Raw genomic sequence first — 21,203 nt, forward strand, 5'->3', positions numbered from 1 at the left:
GGTGTTACCGCCGTGTGTTCTGTCACACACACACACACACACACACAGCTGCTCACAGGCGACATGTGGAACCGTGCGGGGGTCTGCGGGGCGAGTCCGTGTGACCAGCAGCGATTTCAGAAGCGCTCGTCGACAGTCAGACTCAGCGGTGACAGAGTCTGAGCGACGGTTCTCCACAGCAACGAGGGAGAGAATGAAAATAGAGGATTTTGTTTCTACTTGTCGGTACAACGCAGCAAAAAGAGAAGAAGAAGACGAAGAAAAGTCACCCACAAAGGTAAATAAGGACCATGTTTTGAGTGTCTCGCACTGTCGTTTAGTCTTCAATATCTTCTCTGTCAGTAGAGTGTTAAACACTCCAGTCTTTGAGTGTCAATCATGTGTCGCTTTGGTCTTTTATAGCACTTCCCCCCTGTTGTCGTTTTACAACATTTAAATACAAACCAATAACGGAAACAATCCCCTGTAATTGCTTGTCGCTCACGTGCAGCTGTGGATAAACGGTAGATTTTGCTTCTGTATGACCACGTGGTTCATTAGTTAGAAAGTAGAAAGTGTGTATTATGCTTTTGTTGTGTGTGTGTTTGTGTGTGAGAATGTTAGATGTGTGCTTACTAACATGTCTGTTATTGAGGACAGTTGGACAGGATGTGCACGCGAATGCTTTGCACAATACCCGTTTTGATTCTGATTGATTTACACATGTTCAAAAAAATAAGACAAACTAGAATAAATGTGATGGAGAGATGCAAATGCACACATAACAGTGCAACCCACAGGGGGGTTCAGCACACTCTCCAGGGCATATCTTAATCCTCAGAGGAAGGAAGGAAAAATAGATTAATTAAAAAAAAACCTTTTAATGAAAATAATAAAGGACTCTAATCTTACAGAGATGAAAATGTATCCTGGTTATTTCTCTGGTAACAGATACCATTTTAGTGTAAGAGTAGAAGGCTGACCTAACATCCTCTTTGTGGTGGGGACAGTGAATGAGCACTTCTCCTGGGGAATTTTTGTGTATATTTTACATCTACTGTTCCACCAGCTCAACATTGATGTGCACAGAAGAAGTGTTTTCGTGGTTTGTCAGTATGTTCCGTCCTTACAGTGGCCACATCATAGTTTTATGATCCTATGTTGTATTTGTTTATGTTTTATTCTTTTAAATGTTATTCTCTCTCTCTCTTACAGTATATTTTGTATAGTTTTAATGTTGTTTTTGGTATCAACCTATACCTACATATCTATTGTGATCAAGATATCAGGTTATGAGTTTAGAGGAAGAAAGATTTTAATGTACACTCCACACCATCACACTGTCCAGTGAGGCTCCATGAGAGTCCAGAAGCTGGGCCAGCTACTGGTCTGTACAGTATAAGTCATACCATGCTATGCGCTGTGGTTAACTGTGTCTCATTGGTTCATCTGTGAAGTGGGGAAGGAGGTGACACACACACTCTCTCACACACACACACACACAGTCTGAGTGAAAGACCTCCAGCCGGATCCAGCTCTCATCCTCTGCCAGATGTCTGGTACTACTCATTGTTTTGCTCTCATTTTACCCCCCTCATTGTGTTGTTTGTTCTCAGTATAGTGTCACACATGTGCATTGCTGCCAATGACAAATCCCATTTCCCTCCCCACAATTTAAATATATGCATGTCATTCTCTGATGGATAGCATTGTTTGTGAAGGAAGTAGAGGGATACAAGTACAGTATGTTTTTATACAGGGGTTTGTGTGACTTTCTTTGCATCCATTATGTGATTGATTTTTTTTTTTTTTAAAGAAAAGAAGAAGCTATTTCTGACTGTGTATGTGTGTGTGTGTGAGTTAGATAGAGAGATAGAGAGATAGAGATAGAGAGAGAGAGAGAGAGACTGTGTTGGTGGTTTAAAAAGGAAGTCCCACACCGGAAAGGTGACTGCTTTGCCCCTATACTTGTGTGTCATGACTTAGATTATGAGAGCCTGTAATGTGTTCATTTCAAACAGGTTTGTCCACTATTGACAGATTATGTCAGTATATAAAACTCTTTGTAAAAAGCTTTCAGGGACTTGAATGTGGTCTCCACCAATGATAAGGCTTCCCTCAATGCTGACAAGATGGGAGCCACTTGTGAGGCAGAGTGAGCCCTTATTTTGTTTTAATGCCCATGAATGGGCCTCAGTCAGCAGCAATAGGGTTTTCAATACATTCACAGTGGGTGATTGAGATATTATCTTCTTTTTTTTGTTAGTATGAAATTTCGATCACCAAAGCCAAATTATTACACTTTTAATACTGCTAAATCCCAAATCACTCAATACAATGTCCATCTATGATCTCCTCATAACTCTCTTTAAGCAGCAGAAATCAAAATGTCTATTGTCTGCAGTTTTATGGTAGAGGTCAAAGGTCTACAACTGCACCACTGTCACACACAAAGAATAGAAGACAGAAAAATATAAATATACACTGAAAAACTAGAGCTGGACAGAGGTTTTTACCTGAGGGTTATACTCCATTATCTCTACATTGTATGGTAAAACAGACCTATGTCTGCAATATGTGTTTGTGTATAATTCAAGACACAGATATCATCGTAGAATGGGGAAATATTTGTGTTTATTTTTGTTGATTACACAATTAATCAATCTAACAATATAATGAAATGTTTTTTGTAGTAATTCAAGCATCACAATGTGTTGGTCTACCACTTGGGCTGTAGCCGTTTTTGTCTTTAAATTACCCACTTCCACCCTCCATCACTGTCATTAGTTAAATTGAGGTCACTTTTCTGTCGAGATGGGAGACTGTCACTCAGGCTGAAGAGTGTTGCACCCCTGGGAGGATGAGCGATGGCTGTCTTTGGGATGATAACCTAAATAGTTGCTTGACTTTTGGGATTTGTATAACGGCTAAACTGGGCTATCTTGGAATTTCCCTTCTGTGATTGCCTCTAGTTTGTGTCTCTTTTCTTTCCTCCCGATGCCACTTGAAATTTGGTTTTGCTCCAACTTGACCTCCTTGTGAACTGAAATTACACTTTCCCTTTTGTGTAAAGCTGCTCCTCTCCCCGTGTACTATGATCTGTAATTGTGTTTGTTAACAGCTTTTGTACATATAAAGCACAATAAGCAAATCACCAGTGTATTGTGCATCACTGAATTGAGCATATTTTGTTTTTTGCTAAACTTTTGGTTTAAAACCAATGAACCTTGCACCTGGCTGAACCTTTTCACTGGGAAACATGCTTTCAGTGTGTTCTTATCTTGAATTATTTAATCTGTGTGAATCTTTAATCTTTGTGGCTTTGTAAAAACCAGTGCTGTGCTGTGGGAATTGTAATGGTATATACAAACAGTGGTAGTGAGCCCATTGCCTTTTGTAGCAATTGTTATGCAAAATTTGGTAAGGATATTTTTATATGAGGTAGTATTATTAGTATAGCAAATAGTATTTTCCTTCTTCGTTTCTTTACCATTTAATATAAATTTGTTTTAGAATAGTTTATATGTTAAGTTTAAAGCTATTAATAACATTTTAGCTATACCTTATAGCCATGGTTTTGTGGTACGCAAGCTTCCTCTGGTGGTACAGAAATACCAGGGTATGTAATCGTAGTGTAGCTGAGGAATTTTGACCAGAGTGTGTAGAAAATGAAACAAATAATAATAATTACAGTCACCTTATCTCTTGCTCTGGCTTAGTCCAATTTCCAATAGTCCAGTGTGTGAAGTATATGTGAGGAAGAGGAGGATGATGAGAGAACAAATTATTTTATTGGGAATAAATCTGCCGCCTGTGAAAAATCCATAGCTGACTTTGCTCGACCTATTAACACCACTGTGTTTTAACGTGTGTGATAATGGTGTTACTTTGAGAGCTCAATATTTTCTTAGGTGTGGTACCTTGGTTTAAAAAGGTTGAGAACTATTGCCTTATAGTGTAACTGGTTAATTAAAATATGAGAGCTTTTTTGCTGACTTCAGTTTGAATTATGACTTCATCCTTCCTTGGAGGAGGACTCATTTATGAGAACATGACTTTCTCAGCAGGGTCCTGTGGTTTTGTGTTTAGGAATACTGTTCCCTTGACATTCCTGTCCTCTTTGTACCATTCCTCGGAAGAAAAAAAAATAAGCACTGCCACTCTGGGAATCATGGCCTCTCTGGCTGTCCTGCTACTCCAGCATCTAAAACTTAATGTGGTCATTGTTATATTTAGACACCGTCCTCCCCTGCAGGTAATTGGGGAGGCAGCAGCAGCAGCAAGGAAGCAGAGTTCTCAGGCTGTAGCGTGATGCAACAGAGAACCCCATCCTCAGTCTCCAGCTTGTTATTTCCTTTGTTTAAGATGAGGAAAATGTTAAATAGTTTGATATGGTGAGTGCTGCAAGTGAATCTAGATATTCTGTGTGCCTGACTAAGAAAAAAGATCAGATTATATAGAGTTACGGTGCTAATGAATGAGTGGAGCTGGACAGAAAAGCCCCTTGGGGACATCAAGCTATTCTGAGCCGTTCCCTGTTCCATGTGTTCTGGAAGTTTCACCCCTGGGTCACACAGTCTCTATGTCACTGCTATTTTCTCTGCACAAACACAAACATTGCAACCAAACAAATGAAATGAAGAGAGAACGAGGGGAATGGGAGCCTCAGACCAAAAGGAGTGTCTTGTTAAAGAGACTTTGTGGCTTCTCAATAGATAGATTTTCTCTTTTTGGTCTAATTTGGTATTAGTCCTCCACAGTCTCAGGACTCATGAGTTGGAATTAGCATCATCATCATGCTACTCTTACTGTGAGTTAGTGGCCACTCAGGAAACATAGGCTTTAGGGGTAAACAATTGCTATTGTCTATGCACCATCACACCTGTTTGGTAGCAAGGATGCGACAGTTGCATCTTTGTTATGTCTACACATGCTGTTGATGCAGTTTGTCTCTATTCACATGTGCAAGGACATAATGTAATGACAGCAAAGTAGTACAGTTAAGTTACTTTACTAGTTAATTGTGTATAATATACGGATGATTACATGTGTCATGATGATTACATTTTATCCAGTTTAGAGCAGCTTATCTCCATGTTTGAAGTTCCATCTGGAGTTCATACCTTCCATCACAGTCTTGTAGCAGCCTGCATAGATTTCCTGTGGGGTGATGCCAAGTTTCTGAGACACTTCTAATTTATAACATACATTGTTTTTTTGTTGAGAGGATCTACTAAAAAAAAGATTGAAGTTTATGGTGATGTGTTATAGTCTATGACAGAAATATGTGAGCCTGGCACAGGAACTACAGTATCATTAACACCAGTTTAAGTTTCCTCCCCTACTGTTAAAATCCTGATCCATTTTCTACCTGCTGCTGCTAAAAATAGACGCCTTTTAATGATCCCGGTCTCTCTCTCCTCTTTCATTTTCTGCTCCTTTCAGAATTCAGACACATGCATGCTCACATCAATGCTCTGTGTCTCATTAGAAACTGGAGCACTGAAGCCATCTGGGACTTTAGACCTCTTCATGTGGAAATTAGAGCCATGTGGTCACTTGTTAGTCTCTTTCCTTGTGATGCTTGTTCTTCACAGTCGCACTGTGAATATACAGACTCGAGCTAACATAATGACAGACATAATTCTTTAAAGATTTAATGGCATCAATTGCTGTAGTAATGAGTAGGAACTCAAGTCATTACATTACACTTTTTTTGAATGTGAAACTACCATGTTTGCAAAAGTAGTGAATGTTATGTCAGAAGGAATCTCACTAAAATGTATGTCATATGATTTAGGGATTGTGGAGACGTCTGTGTTTATCAGTGAGTAGCAGATTGATAAATAAATAAATTGATATACTGAAAGTGGAATAATTCTTTATTTTTCTACTCCTTTGGGTATTGATGGGTAATTACAGACCTCAGGTCCATGCAAGATGGATGATAGTTTACAACATAGAGGGATGATAAATGACACAGATGTTCAATAGGTTCAGCACTGCATGGGAATGCGCTTTGTGGGGTTAACAAGGTTGAATGAGTGCATGACCCAAGCTTGTCTGGTCTCGGAGCCAGCGGGTTCTCTGGCTGACTGTACAGTGTTGACTAATCACCCGGTGGTAAAGACAACCAAGCATCTGTCGTCTTTTCGCCTCATCACACCACACCATCAGAAATGTAGGGTTGTAATGTAGTTTTTAGGGCAAGAAAATTCAATGAGTGATTTTTAAAACAATCATATCTCAGTCTTTGTATATTACTGCAAACTCTGTATAATCAATCATAAAATTAGCTGACGTGTGCCATTCATTCTGATGATATAAATAGGTTCCTGTGCTGGTTCCCACAATCTGATGTGGGAATTCTAAACCCAATTCTAACCCTAAAATCTCAACCCCCTAAAAGCCTCAGAGGTGAGGACCAGCCAAAATGTCCTGACTCTGTATGGTTTATGCTATTTTTGGTCCTCAATGTCGCAAATACAAGTACACACACAGCCCTAACCTCACTCCTGTCCCACTCCTTCTAATCTCAGGCTTTCAATCTGATTTTGTACTTGTATAATCCTTGATCTTAAATCTGACTGCTATTCAGATTAAGACAGATGAGACAAAAATAAGATTTATAGTTCGTAGATCAAATACAAATATATAATAGGGGTTTATCATCCCAGTGTAATAAAAAGTAAATAAATACATCAGAGAGCATCTTAAATTTCATCTCTTTAAATCACCATGTTTTTGTAGTTTTTTTTGTCCAACTGTTAATAAATATAGGTATTTATTTTATATATATATATATATATGTAATTTTGTTGCACCTTCAGTTATTGTAAGATAGTCTTTCCATGCAGTAACTGGCTACACAGTTTATTCATATCTATTAAATCCTGTAAATCTCTATAGTAATATAACTTGTCCTAATTATTCTGCCTCATGGCACTCAAATTGTCTAAGGCTTTATCAAGGACACTTAAGATCATATTGGTCATAACCCGCCTGAAAGCAGCATGAAGACTCATGCACATATCAAGATTGTTGGTACTTTAAGAAAAGGAATCATTGCTTTCTTTATCACTTCATAAAACAATATAATCAAATGGAGGTGATTAGAGATGCAACTAACGATTATTTTCATAATCGATTAACCTGTCGGCCACACGGTGTCGTAGTGGTTAGCACTCTCGCCTTGCAGTGAGAAGACCCGGGTTCGAGCCCCGGTTGGAACAAGGGCCTTTCTGCATGGAGTTTGCATGTTCTCCCCGTGTGTGCGTGGGTTCTCTCCGGGTTCTCCGGCTTCCTCCCACAGTCCAAAAACATGCAATGTGGGGATTAGGTAAATTGGACACTCTAAATTGACCATAGGAGTGAGTGTGAGAGTGAATGGTTGTTTGTCTCTATCTGTGTGGCCCTGCGATGGACTGGCGAACTGTCCAGGGTGTACCCCGCCTATCGCCCGATGTAGCTGAGATTGGCACGGCACCCCCCGCGACCCTCTGGTGGAGGATAAAGCGGTAGATGATGACTGACTGATTAACCTGTCGATTATTTTCTCGATTAATCGCTTGGTCCATAAAATATCAGAAAATTGATTCACTTTTAATGATTTGTGTTATCCAGAGCAATAAAAAGAAGAAAATACTCACATTTAAGTAGCTTAAACAATCAGAAATGTAGTTTTGATCATAAAAAAAGCTTTGAACCGATTACTCGATTATCAAAATAGTTGTCGATTAATTTAGTAATCGATTCATCGATTAATTGTTTCAGCTCTGATGTGATTCAGAAAAGTTGATGTGCATGCATGTTAAACAGTACACTGAGCTTACAAACTAGATTTAGAGCTCTATGTCATAACAGGAAATGATGTTGTATTTAAGTAAGTTGTATCTCTTAACTCTACACTCCCCCATGTGTGATGTTTAACTGTATTTGCATGATCTCTCCCACCTAGTGATATTCTGTGCAGCTTACTCACTTTCTCGTCCCACCACCTCCTACCCACTTTCTTTAAACTAGCTGTGCTATGTAACACTTTTGACTGACCGCCCATCATGGGCTTCAGCTGTGTTGGTGACTCAGAAGCAAAATTCCAGTCTTGTTTATGTGACCTGACCACTGTGTGATATTACTTGTGTAATTTTGATGACAGTGTTAGTGTTAAGCTTTTGCCAGTAAATGGTTGGGTTTTTTTTTATGGAAAGAAGAGCCGTTTTGTTGTGATGCTGTTTTTTTTTGCAGTTCACATTTAACCTGTTGTTGAAGGGTGGCGTCACTGGTTTCCTTTTCTTCCTGAACCCAACACAATACTATCAGCAGTCTGGAGACTCAACACAGGAAGTGAGCAGCTTGAACCTAAAGATGAAGCAGACTCTTTTCATCAACTTACCCAAGAGACAGTGATGTTTAAAAAAAGAAGTTTACAATCGCCCATGAGGAACTTAAATGGAAAACATCTCTAAAATAAAAATAATGATACTTTGTTTTATTTTAGGCACCTTACAATACACACTAGGTCACTGTACAAGGCAGAGTTAAACACAAATGAACAACAATATGACAACAAACAGGATAAAAACAAGTTAACAGTGTGTAAAATCAGTATATTGACACAATTTAGATAACAAATTAGAGTGAACTTTAAAGACGTGTTTTAAGATGGGATTTTGAGATTTGGAAGTGGAGAGATGCTCAGTGTTATGGACGTCTGGTGGGAGGGAGTTCCAGAGGTAGTGGTCAGAGGTGGATATGTGCATATCCACTTCTATGTGCCATAGAAGTGGATAGAAGAAGTTGAAGAAGAAGACCTCAGAGTGAGGATGGGTGTGTTAATGTGCGTGATTTCAGAAAGGTACGAGGGAGGGAGGTGATGAATGGCCTTGAAGGTGAGGAGCAGAATCCTGAAATGTATGTGTGTTTGGCCTGAAGCTGTTGAAGAACAGGAGTGATGTGACTACTGGATGGAGGACTGGAGGTTCTGGTGATGATATGAGTGGCAGAGTTCTGGGATTCAGAGTTATAGTAATTAATGTGAGATGTGATCAGAGTATGAATGATAATAGCGGTACTATTTGGCTGTTTAGCTAAGGAATAATACTAGTCCTCAGAACTCAGTGCTCTTGTGTCTGGTCTGAACATTCTTAGATCTGCATTTGCCAAAACTGGGAATGATCATAACACTCAACACATGTAGTGGGAAGTGTTGCGTTTCACACAGTGTATTTTCACACATGTAAATTCAAAATATCACTCTGTAAGTTGTTTTTTTGTAGTGGCAGATTCACATTAAGAACACAATCTACATGAGCAAGTGCCAACACAACATTTTCTCTTGTAAAAGGAGGATTTAATTCAGATGTCATTCGTATTACTTCCAGACCAGCCTTTGAAGAGAACACAAATATTTAGATATCAACCTCAGATTACTTGTTCAGACATTTACACATGAGATTTAAAAAAGAAAAATGTAGCCTGAGTATGAAGTAGTAGACAGGCAGGTTTTCCCACTTCATACTTGATGTAGGCAAGGTTAGAGTGCGGTCAGTGGCACCGCCTCACAGAAAACTGTACTCAGCGGTTCATATAAATATGCTGACGTTTGGACAAACCTGAAACACCCAGACCTGAGTTGGACAAGAGAAGGGGAAATGGTAATAAAAAAACAGGACAGCATAGTCCCAATTGTTCAGTGGTCTGGTTTACTGACCACCTGTTAGACTGGGGACTCAGCTGTTGTTTGATAAAGAAGACTGAGGGATCTGGAACCAGATGAAATGGAAATAACAAGTTACATTTTCATCGAATAGTTCTGATTGTTCAGATCAAATCTAACAATGCATTACAAGACTAGTCCTGAATAAATCAAATATATGTGGCACCACGATTTGTCAAAGTGTGAATATGGACAAAACTAGTTATTAAATTAAAACTCTGGAAAGTCAGTTTAGGCAGATTCACCCTTTATTACATCATCCCTGTTTGGTAGACACATGTATATTGTATGTTTCAACAGTGATTATCACCAGAGACAGAGTTAAGCTTCAGTTGTCTTTTTTCACCTGACCCAAATGTGACCTACACTCGTAACTTACTGTGCTGACTGTTCCAGCATTGGGATGTAAGTCTGGTCATTTTGTAGTGACGTTTCACAGATGGTGTCCCTTCAGAGACATGTTGTCAGCACTCACAGAGTTTTTGGAGGAAAAAGCTGAAGGTTCTTTGTGAGCGGCAGCAGGTGTCCTCACATCTGTTGCTGCGAGGCATGCCACACATGCATGTCCACAGCACCTGAGGCCTCAGCTGGCTGCACATGCTGTCAGGCGTCAGTGAAAGTATTCCTTCAGGGTACAGCATGTGTTCCAGTTTTACTTGCAGTGTCACAAAAAATACAGCACAGTTTACATACGTACATTTCATCTAGCAACATCAAACTTATTTACATTTATGTTACAGCAACCTCATTTGTTTTTATAAATTTGAATTTATCCTCAGCATTATTTTCATTTCTCAACATAACAAGGACGTACTCATGTGACAAAATAAATTAGTGGGCAGTCCTTTACCCTGATACCCTGCTGCGGCTGGCCTGAGTTGTCTTCGTGTCTACTTGTCCACCGTGTCCGCCCAGTGTAGCTAATATACTGTATTTGCTTCCAAAGCATCACAGGGATGCTGACCTTGCAAACGAGCGCCGAGTCTGCTCTCTCTTGGGTGTTTATTCAGCCTTGACAACTGCTGAACAGCCGAGCTGTGCTGGCAGAGCACATCAGTGCAGCAAAGGCTATAGGCAAACTTAAAGGGCCAGTCTGGGGTCAGGTGGGGGTTATACTGTGGGGAAAAATGAGGACGCAGGAGTCTTTGGTCTTTGGATGGTATGGAAGTGCATGGAAATAGGCCAGTTTAATGTTGCATGAGTGTTGCACTATACCATGAAATGATGCACAGTTCCATGTCTATATAAACGATATGCTCTTTCTTGCGTCCTTTCTTTTCTGTCTTTCCTCAACACTCTAAAAGTTTATTGTTGGGGGGGAAATCTTGCTTGGAAGCATGTCACACATTTCATTCGGTGTTGTGAGAGTTTGTTAAAAGCATCTGGAACACTGTTTGTTTTAAAAGCCTTGAACATCCAGTTACCGTCACATGTAACACATCAGCTATGAATCAGGTCTAAAAGGAGAACGAAAGTGTCTGTGTGTCAAATGTAAAAAAAATAAAAAATACACACACGCACAGGCACACAATGTGCAGTCTACCGCTAATGTCACCTCACTCTGTTGACCAGCTATTGTGTCAGCTGAAGCTCTGGGTATTTTAACAGGAAGCTTGTGATGGCCTTGGGCCTTGTCACCCCCTTGCCTCCTTTTATATCAATTATAATAATAATACATTTAGACTTTAACCTTAATCACAGTACAGAGTTAAAAAAAACCGAGGACCGAATACACTCAAGCCTCCAAAAACATTTATTTAAAAAACAAAACAAAACGAAAGCCCCGTGTCCCTACACAGACGTACTACGTATATTCCTGGCATTGATGGGTGTTGTGTAAAGTTTGTCACAGTAGAGACACCTGTGAAACTGTTTTTGTTGGGTTTTTTTGTTGTTAACACCTCTCATGCAAAGTTTTCCCACCAAAGAATGAGTCAGTTGATGATCTTTAGTTTCATGACCCTTGTGTGAGAAGCTGTTCACCCTGCCACAGTTTCTATGAATACCACACCATATGGAGAAAGTTATATATATTTCCAATCCTTGTACATCAGCTGATATTTTAAGAAAAAGTGACTCCTACCATGTCATTATTAAACACTTGTGTTTTGAGCTTCATCATTGACTTTGTGAAAAATAAACAAAAATAAGAAAAATAAAATGTTTGTTTTTTTTAATGTAAAGATAAGGGCACATCATGTCTGCATTTTAAATTTCATCTATTAATCGTTGTACACCTCAGAATAATGATAGCAAATAAACAATTCAAACTAGAAAACAACACATTTTCAAAATGGCTGATTCTGTAATCTCAGTAAGGCTGTAGTTCTTATGTTAGTAAAGTTGTTGATCTACCACAAGGAGAAAACTATCTACAGTGTTCATTTAAAACTGCTGTATTTTGGCTTGCATACAGTATGTACCAATGCTAGCATCACATCCTCACGGACACAACACACCAGCCCAGCTGCTGAAAGAAAATCTAGGGTCGACACTGAACACCCATCCCAAAACCAATAGAGAGCAGGAAATCACCAAGCTATGAGGTCTTACTAGGGTCACAGTGATACTGTTTTTGCCAGTTGATGTAATCCTTGTCTTGAATGCTTTCTTTTTTTTTTCAGATTTTGTCATGAAGAAGGACATAGATGCATTGATAGCAGAGGAACGCACTGAAATCATCTCTAAATATGACAAGGTATGCACGAGCACGTTCAGTGGCACTCTTGATTTTAAAGATGACCAGGCCTTAAAAGTAAAATGTTGATCATCTGGACTGGAACCTAATTTTCCATCAAAGGAGAGAAGCCAGTTGTGTCTGCAAACCAAACCAGTGGAGTCGGGGCTCTGTCATATGGAAAGATTGTCTTGCAAAGTGTGAATTCAGAATAGATTTGCTACCGTCAGGCAGTAAAAATGGGATTACATGGAACTATCAGTTAATGACACAATGACTCTGAAGAGCACCCCATGTGAAAGAGATGACTAAAATGACTAAAAAAGGTCTCTGTTCATTGTTTACTTTTTAAATGTGCAGTGTTGGATTTTGCAACATCTATTGATGAAGTTACACGTTGCAGCTAAATATCTCTCACTCTTTACATTACATTACATGTCATTTAGCAGACGCTTTCATCCAAAGTGACTTACAAGGGAATTGAGTACAACCTGCCAGGTCTTGCAAGTCTTTGCACACAGGGGTCTTAACCACTGAGCCACTCTTCCCTTCCACGCATGTAGGAGAACCGAAAATAGCCTTAAATACATGGTATTGGATTTTTGCTGATATCCGATCATACCGATATATCAGGAGTGCTTGGACCGATACCGGTATATAGTAGTTTTTCCCTGTGCCCAACTGCAGGGATTATTTAGTCTCTTCTGTTTTAAAATTAACACAATATTTTTCATACTCCTGTCACTGCAGATGGAGATATACATTTTCTCTGTTGAGCAAAATAAATCAATAGCATAGAAGTCAAGGAGGCAGCAGAAAGGGGGCTCATTCTGTGGCGTTATAAACAACCGTCTGTATTAATATTTTCTTTTTCCTTTCTGCCAAATGGAAATAGTTTCACCTGAAACTTACACGCTGGACCTTTTAAATACTTGTTGGAATAACCAATGTTGTCTGTGAAGTATGTTAAACAGTTTTTCCTCAGCATGTACATTATGTTTGATGTGTGTCATAGTTGAATTGAATTGCAGAATTTCTGATATTGGCTGTGTTGATGATTCAGGGCAGGCAGGATGGTGTCAAAATTGACCCATGGGAAGATGCTGACTACAGCATCTTTAAGGTCACTGACCGCTTCGGCTTCCTGCAGTAAGTTCCCTACCTTAAATGCTGACAGCTTCTAAATAAAGATTTCTCATGTTTGTGTTAGACTTTGTTTATCCTCTTAATTATTTTATTTATAAAACATTTGTGCTTTTCTGCTCCAGTGAAGAAGAACTGCCAACACCCAGTGCGCTCGAAGAGAAGGTAAGAACGTTTATTTATTGTTTTTAACCCGCCATTGCAAGTGACCTTGCACATGATATAATTAGCCCCTTTCACATAAGCAGCGGTCCACAACTACAGTATGTGCGTCTTTCCTCTCCTCAGCAAAAGCACCAGGAGATTGAGCGAGTGGAGAAATGGCTGAAGATGGTGAAGAACTGGGAAAAGTACAAGAACAGTGAAAAGGTGAAGTTCATCAAACATCAGTGAGGACAGGGCGTACTGGCTGCATTGCATCTCCTTTTTATAGCTCAAATATGTGATGTATTCTTTCCACTTCTTTTAATAATCTTTTTTTCCATTCCCCTTTTAACCACAACTTGTTCCCTTATCCCTCCATCCTCTCTGTGGTCTAGACAAATAAAGCCAATATACAGCATAAGTGCGTGAAATGAGTCCTTGTCATTCAGTTAACAAGACAGAGCAGGCTTTGTACATGACCCTCTGCCTCTTCTGTCTAGTTTTTATGATGAAAACCGTCTCTCTATATTTAGAAAGTCCCTCTTCATGTCTATCATATGTGTTTCAGTTGGCCAAGCGTGTGTATAAAGGCATTCCTCTGCAGCTGAGAGGCCAGGCGTGGGCCTTGCTTTTGGACATAGACAAAGTCAAAGGGGATAACCAGGGCAAATATGAGGTATGAATGTAATTTATTCATGACACGGATACTTTGATACAGTCCTCTCACTTTGTAAAACACATCTGTGCTTTCTTTGTCCTCCCAGAAAATGAAGCAGCAGGCTCGTAACTTCTCCACAGAGATCAAGCAAATCGACTTGGACGTCAACAGAACCTTTAGGAACCACATTATGTTCATGGACCGCTTTGGAGTCAAGTGAGTTCCTCCTTCCCTCTGTTTAGGTTATAGTATTACATCACTGCTACCCTGAAGAGTTTCTTTAGAAACACTTCATTTGTATCTATCCTGAGCAAACACGCTGTGGATCATGTGAATTCTACTGACCTTTTTAAGTGACACAGTTGAGTTATGTTTCATAACTAATATCCTCAACCTCTGTTGTCTCACATGACGCCTGCAAAGTTCCTCTTGTTCTGTGTCAAATCGCATGTTCAGGGTTGCCCTCACTGAGGCTCTTGCAGGGTATGACCTCCGTCACACCTTCTGCTGCAAACACGCAAACACACACACACACACGCGCGCATGCACCCACACGCACACACAAAACCAAAGCGGTTGTTTCCTCCCCTCAGTGTTTTATTAGTCTTCCTGTCAGTGCTCTAAGCCCCACAGGAAATGGCATTCATACCAAAAAGTGCACCAACATAAAATGTGTATACGCCTAACAGTGCCCACACTGTTATATGCAGTCGCGTACCGTGGCCATAGTTTACTTCAAAACCCGCCAAAGGTTCAAACGTCATTGATGACAACAGCGGGAGCTAGCGCCAGACACATCACATTTAATTCAGACTTGGATATGTACACACTCACCATGGCGGCCTTGTGGTCATTGTCTGGAACCACATACATAAAAACTGGATGTTGTTTCTTGGTTATCTAGTTGATCAGGAAGGAAGAATATATGGTTTGCAAAAAGTCTAGAACATTTTTGCCTACTTATAATAAAATTGTCATCTTTGTGTCACTTCGGCACTAATGAAACACAGATCCATTTCAATATAGTAAACTGTTGAAAAGGAGAATGCAATATGGGTCACTTGGAGGGAGGAAAACGCTATTTATATACACCCAGAGACGCAACATTATCGGGATGATATGTGCATTGATTGATTGTGCTAATTAAGAGATGAGGCTGCTGACAAATAATTAGTCATATGACTATGGGGAATTACCACAGAAGCTCATTATTTCACATCACTACTGTGTTTGATCTCGCTTCATTGTGGCTAAGTCACATCTTTGTTTGTGCTCTGTTCCTTCTCCAGGCAACAAGAGCTGTTTCACATACTAGCAGCTTACTCCGTCTACAACACGGTAAGTGTGTGTGTGTGTGTGTGTGTGTGTGTGTATTGTTAGCATACTGGAGTGTGTGTAACAGTCATGTGTGTCCACAGGCTGCACAGCAAACCAGTCAAGTCTGACGCTTTAGGGAATTGTTATTGATTATTTTGTCAATGAATTGTTGGATGTCACCATATAAAGTACTATACTACATATTATATTACATTAGGACAGTACATCTCGTTGTACACAAACACAGTGCATGTATGTTTTTCTGATTTGTGTCTGTAGTCAGTTCCTGTGTGGAAGAGGTGTTGTGGCCAGAGGAAATGGAATTGCACTGTTCCCTGATTTCCTTTTCCCCCTTTTTTTCATACGTTGCTGCGAGAGAAACTGTGTCAGTGGGAGAATGAGAGCAAGAGAGATGTTAGTCTTTTTCGCCTATGTGATTGAGGAGAGAAGAATGTGGGGAATGAGTCGTTTAAACTCAAGTAGATGCACTGAATGACATCTACGTTTCCTTGAAAGGGCACTTTAGAGTGTCCATTTTTAGCTGTGCAATGAATCCGCTTAATATGGACAAATACCAGGTGTGTGTCTGGTTTTGTGTATCTGTGCATGCCAAGGGAAATGCTTCTTGTGTAAATCACTGAATCAGGGTACGCTGAAGACATGTCATCACAGATAATGTGTGTGTGTGTGTGTGTGAGAGTTACAGTAAATATTTTAACAAGCATTGGTAAAAGTGTTTATAATATTGTAGCTACAAGGGCGGTTTGTCTGCAGCTCATCCTGTGCTTTAAAGCCACACACATATGCACAGTGTGCCCTCAGACCACATCAGACATTCATGTGCTGTGTCTGTGCTCTATTAAATAATAAATAATCCCTCTCATTTGCCCATTCAGTTTAGTTAAACCTGGCTCTTTTCCTGTGTTTCCCTCAGGAGGTCAGCTACTGCCAGGGGATGAGTCAGATCGCTGCCATCTTGCTCATGTACCTGAATGAAGAAGATGCTTTCTGGGCTCTGTCCCAGCTCCTCACCAACAACAAGCACGCCATGCATGGTGAGACATTAAAAAATATATACGTGAAGCGACTACAGTGTTCGTCGTCTACTTTTTCATTTCTAAATATTATGTCTCTATTTCCATTTATTTTCTTCTGTGCTAGGCTTCTTCATCCCAGGATTTCCCAAGCTGCAGCGTTTCCAGGTCCACCATGATCTGATCCTCTCTAAAATGCTGCCCAAGCTAAAGAAACACCTGGTGAGTTGCACTACATTTGTGACCGGGTAACATGCCACGGATCTTAGAGCGTCATGGGCTGCAGTTGATTTACTCTGGTCATTTCTCATCACCTCATTTAATTTATGTTTCCACATGTTCAGAGAAGACATGGTAATGAGTGATTTCCCATAGAGACTACTGTATATCTCATTATCCCCCTCCCCTCCCCCCCCACAGGAAAAGGAGCAGATGACAACAGGGATTTACACTACCAAATGGTTTCTACAGTGCTTCATTGACAGAGTGAGCGTCACAATTTTTCAACTGTTTAATTGAAGAATATCAGCGGTGTGAGCGTTCCATCTGCACATCTGCCCAGTTAATATCTAGTCTCAGGTGTATCGTGCATTTAACCCCCAGTCATTAATCGCACTGACTCTGCTGCTTCATGTGTCTCGCGTTACAGAGCCCTTTCACCCTCACTCTGCGTTTATGGGACATTTACTTACTGGAGGGGGAGAAGGTGCTCACGGCCATGGCGTACACGACCCTCAAGTTACACAAGAGTGAGTATGAGGCCGACTGCATCGTCATCAGTGCCCTGCTAAATGAATCGAGTAAGGTTGTTGTTGCTATGCTGGTGAATGTGAGTGTGTGGATTGCACAGCACGCCGCCTCACACTTGACTGCCTTGTAACTGGGTGGCTTACATAATGCAAGTGGTTCGTTGCTGTGGAGAAAAAGTGAAAGCTGATGTTTCATTGGACGCTTGCGTCAACATTGCCTCAACACATTGGTCAATTTCTTGTAAGAGATTCTTGCAAAACCATTTGTCTTTCCCAAGCGTCTTGAAGATAGGCTCGTGCTCATATCAGCACATGCACTGGATTTATATAGACCATTTTCCTAGTAGTGTTTCGAGTCTTGATGCACTCAACGCACTTTAGAATACAGTTTTGTCATTGACCCATTCACACACTGCCAGGAGAAACATCAGCATGGAGACTAGCGGAGCCAAACTCTGACCTGCTGTACCACTGATCCACAGCTGTGTTTAGTACATCACTTTTATTCTTGGTTTACTGTACCTGAAGTTACCTTCTATTTAACCTCATTGTCCCCCCTTCAATAAGTGCTTTTCTTTTGTTGTGTCCAATCAGAGCGTCTGCAGAAGTTTCCGCTGGAGGACCTGAGGGAGTTTCTCCAGGAGCAGCTGTCTACTTCTTTCTTCCTGCCTGATGATGTGGTGATTGAACAGTTACAGGCCGCTATGTCTGAGCTACGCAGTAAAAAGCTGGACATTTCTCCTGCAGGTGCACACACGGTTTTATGGTCTTATTAAGTTGTACGCTGCTTTATTTCTTCTTTATTGACGTGTTCTTTGTCTTCCGTTCCCCTTTGTAGCTAAGTCAGATGAGCTACCAAAGAAACCTCTGGGACAAGAGAGACCTGTTCTCCTGATGCCACTGCAGCTGGAGGTCAAAGTAAATCTGCAGCCCCCCAGCCAGCCAGACGCAGAGACCCAGCCAACAGACAGCAGCGACCTACACCAGACCCCTCGTCCTGAGGAGCCACAGGATTCAGGAAGCATCTCCAGGGCAAACACGCCTTCGTTGCCTTCACCAGATCCAGTTGTAGTTCACACACCTTCCACACCTGTGAAGCCTGTTAGAGCACCACCTTTACCTCCAAAAGCAAGGGTTGGGATGGACAGAGATGTGAGCCATTCGCTCCTGCTGAGTAGCCAGCCTGAGGACACAGGAGGACTGAAGAGCCAGCCTGGAGACCCAGAGGCCCAGGAAGCGCCTGTAGAATGGCCTCCACCCTATGAACTCCCTGCTCTGGAAATTATTACTATGCAGACAGAAGAAGAAATCATGCACCTTCCAGATCTGCCACCTCCACCTTTATTTTACCCTGAGCAGATTGACCAAAGGCATCTGGATAATGAATTATCCTGTACAGGAAATGGAAGTGGTCCAGTGATCCGGTGCCACTCTCCTTCTCCTCGCTCCGATTCACCACAGGTTGCTCAAATGAAGCTCTTTCCAAAACCAACCAGGAGTTTTGATACTGCACAGAAAAAATATCCTCCCTCAAAGCCGTCCCCTCCTTGTGCTTTGTCCTCCTCTTCCTCTTCCTCTCCCAGACTTCCTCCCCCTAAGCCGACCAAGTTCCCAGTCTCCCTCTATGTCCCTGTGCACGCAGGCGACCGACGACCATCCAACACCTCTCAGTACGACAACCTGTCTGAGGTTGATGAGGATGACCGCTATGTGGAGAGGCTGCTGGCCTCCACTCCTGAGGAAATAACCAGCATGCATAGCAGTCGTCCACATATAATAAACAGAGACTATGACCCTGCCGTCTACCCTGTGCCTCCGCCCCCCGTCTTCATCCCTTCATCACCTTCTTTTGTTCCCCCCTCCTTGTGTGCTCTCCGTAGTTTGCCACAGGAACCTGAATATGAAGGTGAGAACAGCTGGGTGGAGGACTCCATCGTCATTCCTCCTCCTCCTCCACCTAGTTTTGCCGACAGACTCTCTCCCTTCCAATGTAGCTCTGCCAGCAGTTCAGACACACACAGAGCCACCTCGCCCAGTTACTCTAAGCCTTTCGCTAGGGGCCCCAGGGACCATTCTGCCTTCCCAGCACCTCTCTTGTACACCGGGTCTCCACCGAGTCATTCCAGGCCCTCAGGACAGTCTGCAGTAGGGGCACCTTTGGTTCGAACCAGCCCAGACTTTTGCAGAATGCCTCCAGGTGGACAGCAGCTGCCCAAATCAGTGACCTTTTGAAAGTCTCAAGTATGATTCGAGAGTGATTGTTTTCTCCCTAAACTCTGTTAATGCTTGATCCATTTTTAGGTAAAAATGGCCAGTAGCTATTCAGTGTGTGTGTGTGTGTGTGTGTGTGTGCATGTGTGTCTGAAAAGCCTTTTTTTTTTCATTGATATGTACAGATTTATGTGATACTTGCACCTTTTTTGTAAGGTTTCTAAGTGTGAAACTTGTATTTAAAACTGCTGTTACTTTTTTTTACTGCCTAGAAACTGAGGGTATTATGTTATCTCCTCTCGTCATGAGACTTTTACACAGCAATGAGATGATCTAATACCAGCTTCCCATTTCTTCATCTGAAAAGTTAGTTTCAGTTATGTTCCAACAAAGTGTCTTAACCTGATCATGGAGCACTGAGTGAAGCAACTCTTAACTCAAGGGCTTTTGTGGCTGCAGCGTAACGTCACCTTTGCCAAAGCACCCACAAGCCTATTCATTTATACTACAGTATGATAAACTGTGAGCTGGCTCACGTCTTAAACTGTAATGTGTCGTATAATGCAGTTTCTTAACTATATCTGTAGGTTAGTACTAACCAGGTCAAACCAAAGCCAGTTGAGTGCAAACCTTTCACTGGTGTTAACACTGAAGTTAGTTTCATGCAGGAAGCAGTGGGTACTTTTTTGTTGAGATGATGTCAGTTACAGTGTTTATATCGGTCGGTCAAACACTTGACATCACGGCAATCAAGCACTGTGTCATGTATAATGTGCATGCAAGGTTCTATAAGAAATAAGACAAACATTGAGGGTTGTCAGTAAGTGCAGACTCTGTTCAGTAATCCAGGACACATTAAGAGTAGCCCCCTCTAGTGGTTGGAAGCATGGGATTCACAGTAGCTAGTATTTGCATTACAGGGAGAAACTACATGCTACCTATAATGCCTGCTAATGAATGTGCACGTAGGAAAACAGGGGTCCTTGTCACATTGTTGTAACAGACCAAGGAGAGAAGTTAATGTATCAGATCTAAATGTCTTTATATGACAAACATAATATCATCCCTTTACTTTAATTATGGGGAGAAAAGCTTAAGAAATGGAAGTTGAGCCATATCATATTATATAAGGACCTAATAGTAAAGCATGTTTATATGGTTGTTTAATTTACTTTGGTATTAGTATGCTTTGTATACAGCCTCAACATCAGTTGTTTTCTTGTTGGTTTGCTTCTCACTGACCTTTGTTTTATCAAGGTCCTGCAGTTCTGTTAGTGTTAAGACATTTTTTTGTAATGGAGGTTCAGGTTACTGATGAAGAAACATGCATTTTAGGCTAAAATGTTAAGATATTTAATGACTTGTTGGTAGACCATGGCCTGACGGCTGTGATTCATACACAGGAACATGGATCTTGGTCTGTATAAAAGTATGTTTGGCTTGCTGGAGTATTTTTAGTCATGTGACCTGACCGGCTCCTTTTATGGACCTGGTCGACAGCCTCAGACCAAAGCTTGTGTGCATTTATGCGTCCACTTGTTTGAGTTTTATAAAGATATGACTCTTAAGTTTTCTG

General features: G+C 41.0%; 1 protein-coding gene across 1 annotated transcript; it reads left to right on the top strand.

The window, feature by feature from the left end:
- Window positions 1-10: 10 nt before the first annotated feature.
- Window positions 11-21,195, top strand: si:dkeyp-19e1.3 (USP6 N-terminal-like protein). The gene is made up of 14 exons (XM_044035668.1): window positions 11-277; window positions 12,319-12,392; window positions 13,435-13,520; window positions 13,640-13,679; window positions 13,803-13,883; window positions 14,227-14,334; window positions 14,423-14,532; window positions 15,606-15,654; window positions 16,568-16,688; window positions 16,795-16,889; window positions 17,088-17,153; window positions 17,317-17,416; window positions 18,011-18,163; window positions 18,255-21,195. Exons 2-14 carry the CDS (start codon window positions 12,327-12,329, stop codon window positions 19,646-19,648), a joined length of 2,469 nt encoding a protein of 822 aa, XP_043891603.1. The 5' UTR covers window positions 11-277; window positions 12,319-12,326; the 3' UTR covers window positions 19,649-21,195.
- The last annotated feature ends 8 nt before the right edge of the window (window positions 21,196-21,203 follow it).

Source organism: Solea senegalensis, linkage group LG10 (assembly GCF_019176455.1).
Source record: "Solea senegalensis isolate Sse05_10M linkage group LG10, IFAPA_SoseM_1, whole genome shotgun sequence".
Lineage (NCBI taxonomy): Eukaryota > Metazoa > Chordata > Actinopteri > Pleuronectiformes > Soleidae > Solea > Solea senegalensis.

What these genes read in the sequence shown, in the direction of transcription:
- si:dkeyp-19e1.3 (XM_044035668.1), top strand. Translation starts at nt 12,327, where the DNA reads ATGAAGAAGGACATAGATGCATTGATAGCAGAGGAACGCACTGAAATC. An exon ending in CTTACTCCGTCTACAACACG is followed by an intron (nt 15,655 to 16,567) that starts GTAAGTGTGTGT and finishes TGTTTCCCTCAG; the next exon opens with GAGGTCAGCTACTGCCAGGG. An exon ending in CCAAGCTAAAGAAACACCTG is followed by an intron (nt 16,890 to 17,087) that starts GTGAGTTGCACT and finishes CCCCCCCCACAG; the next exon opens with GAAAAGGAGCAGATGACAAC.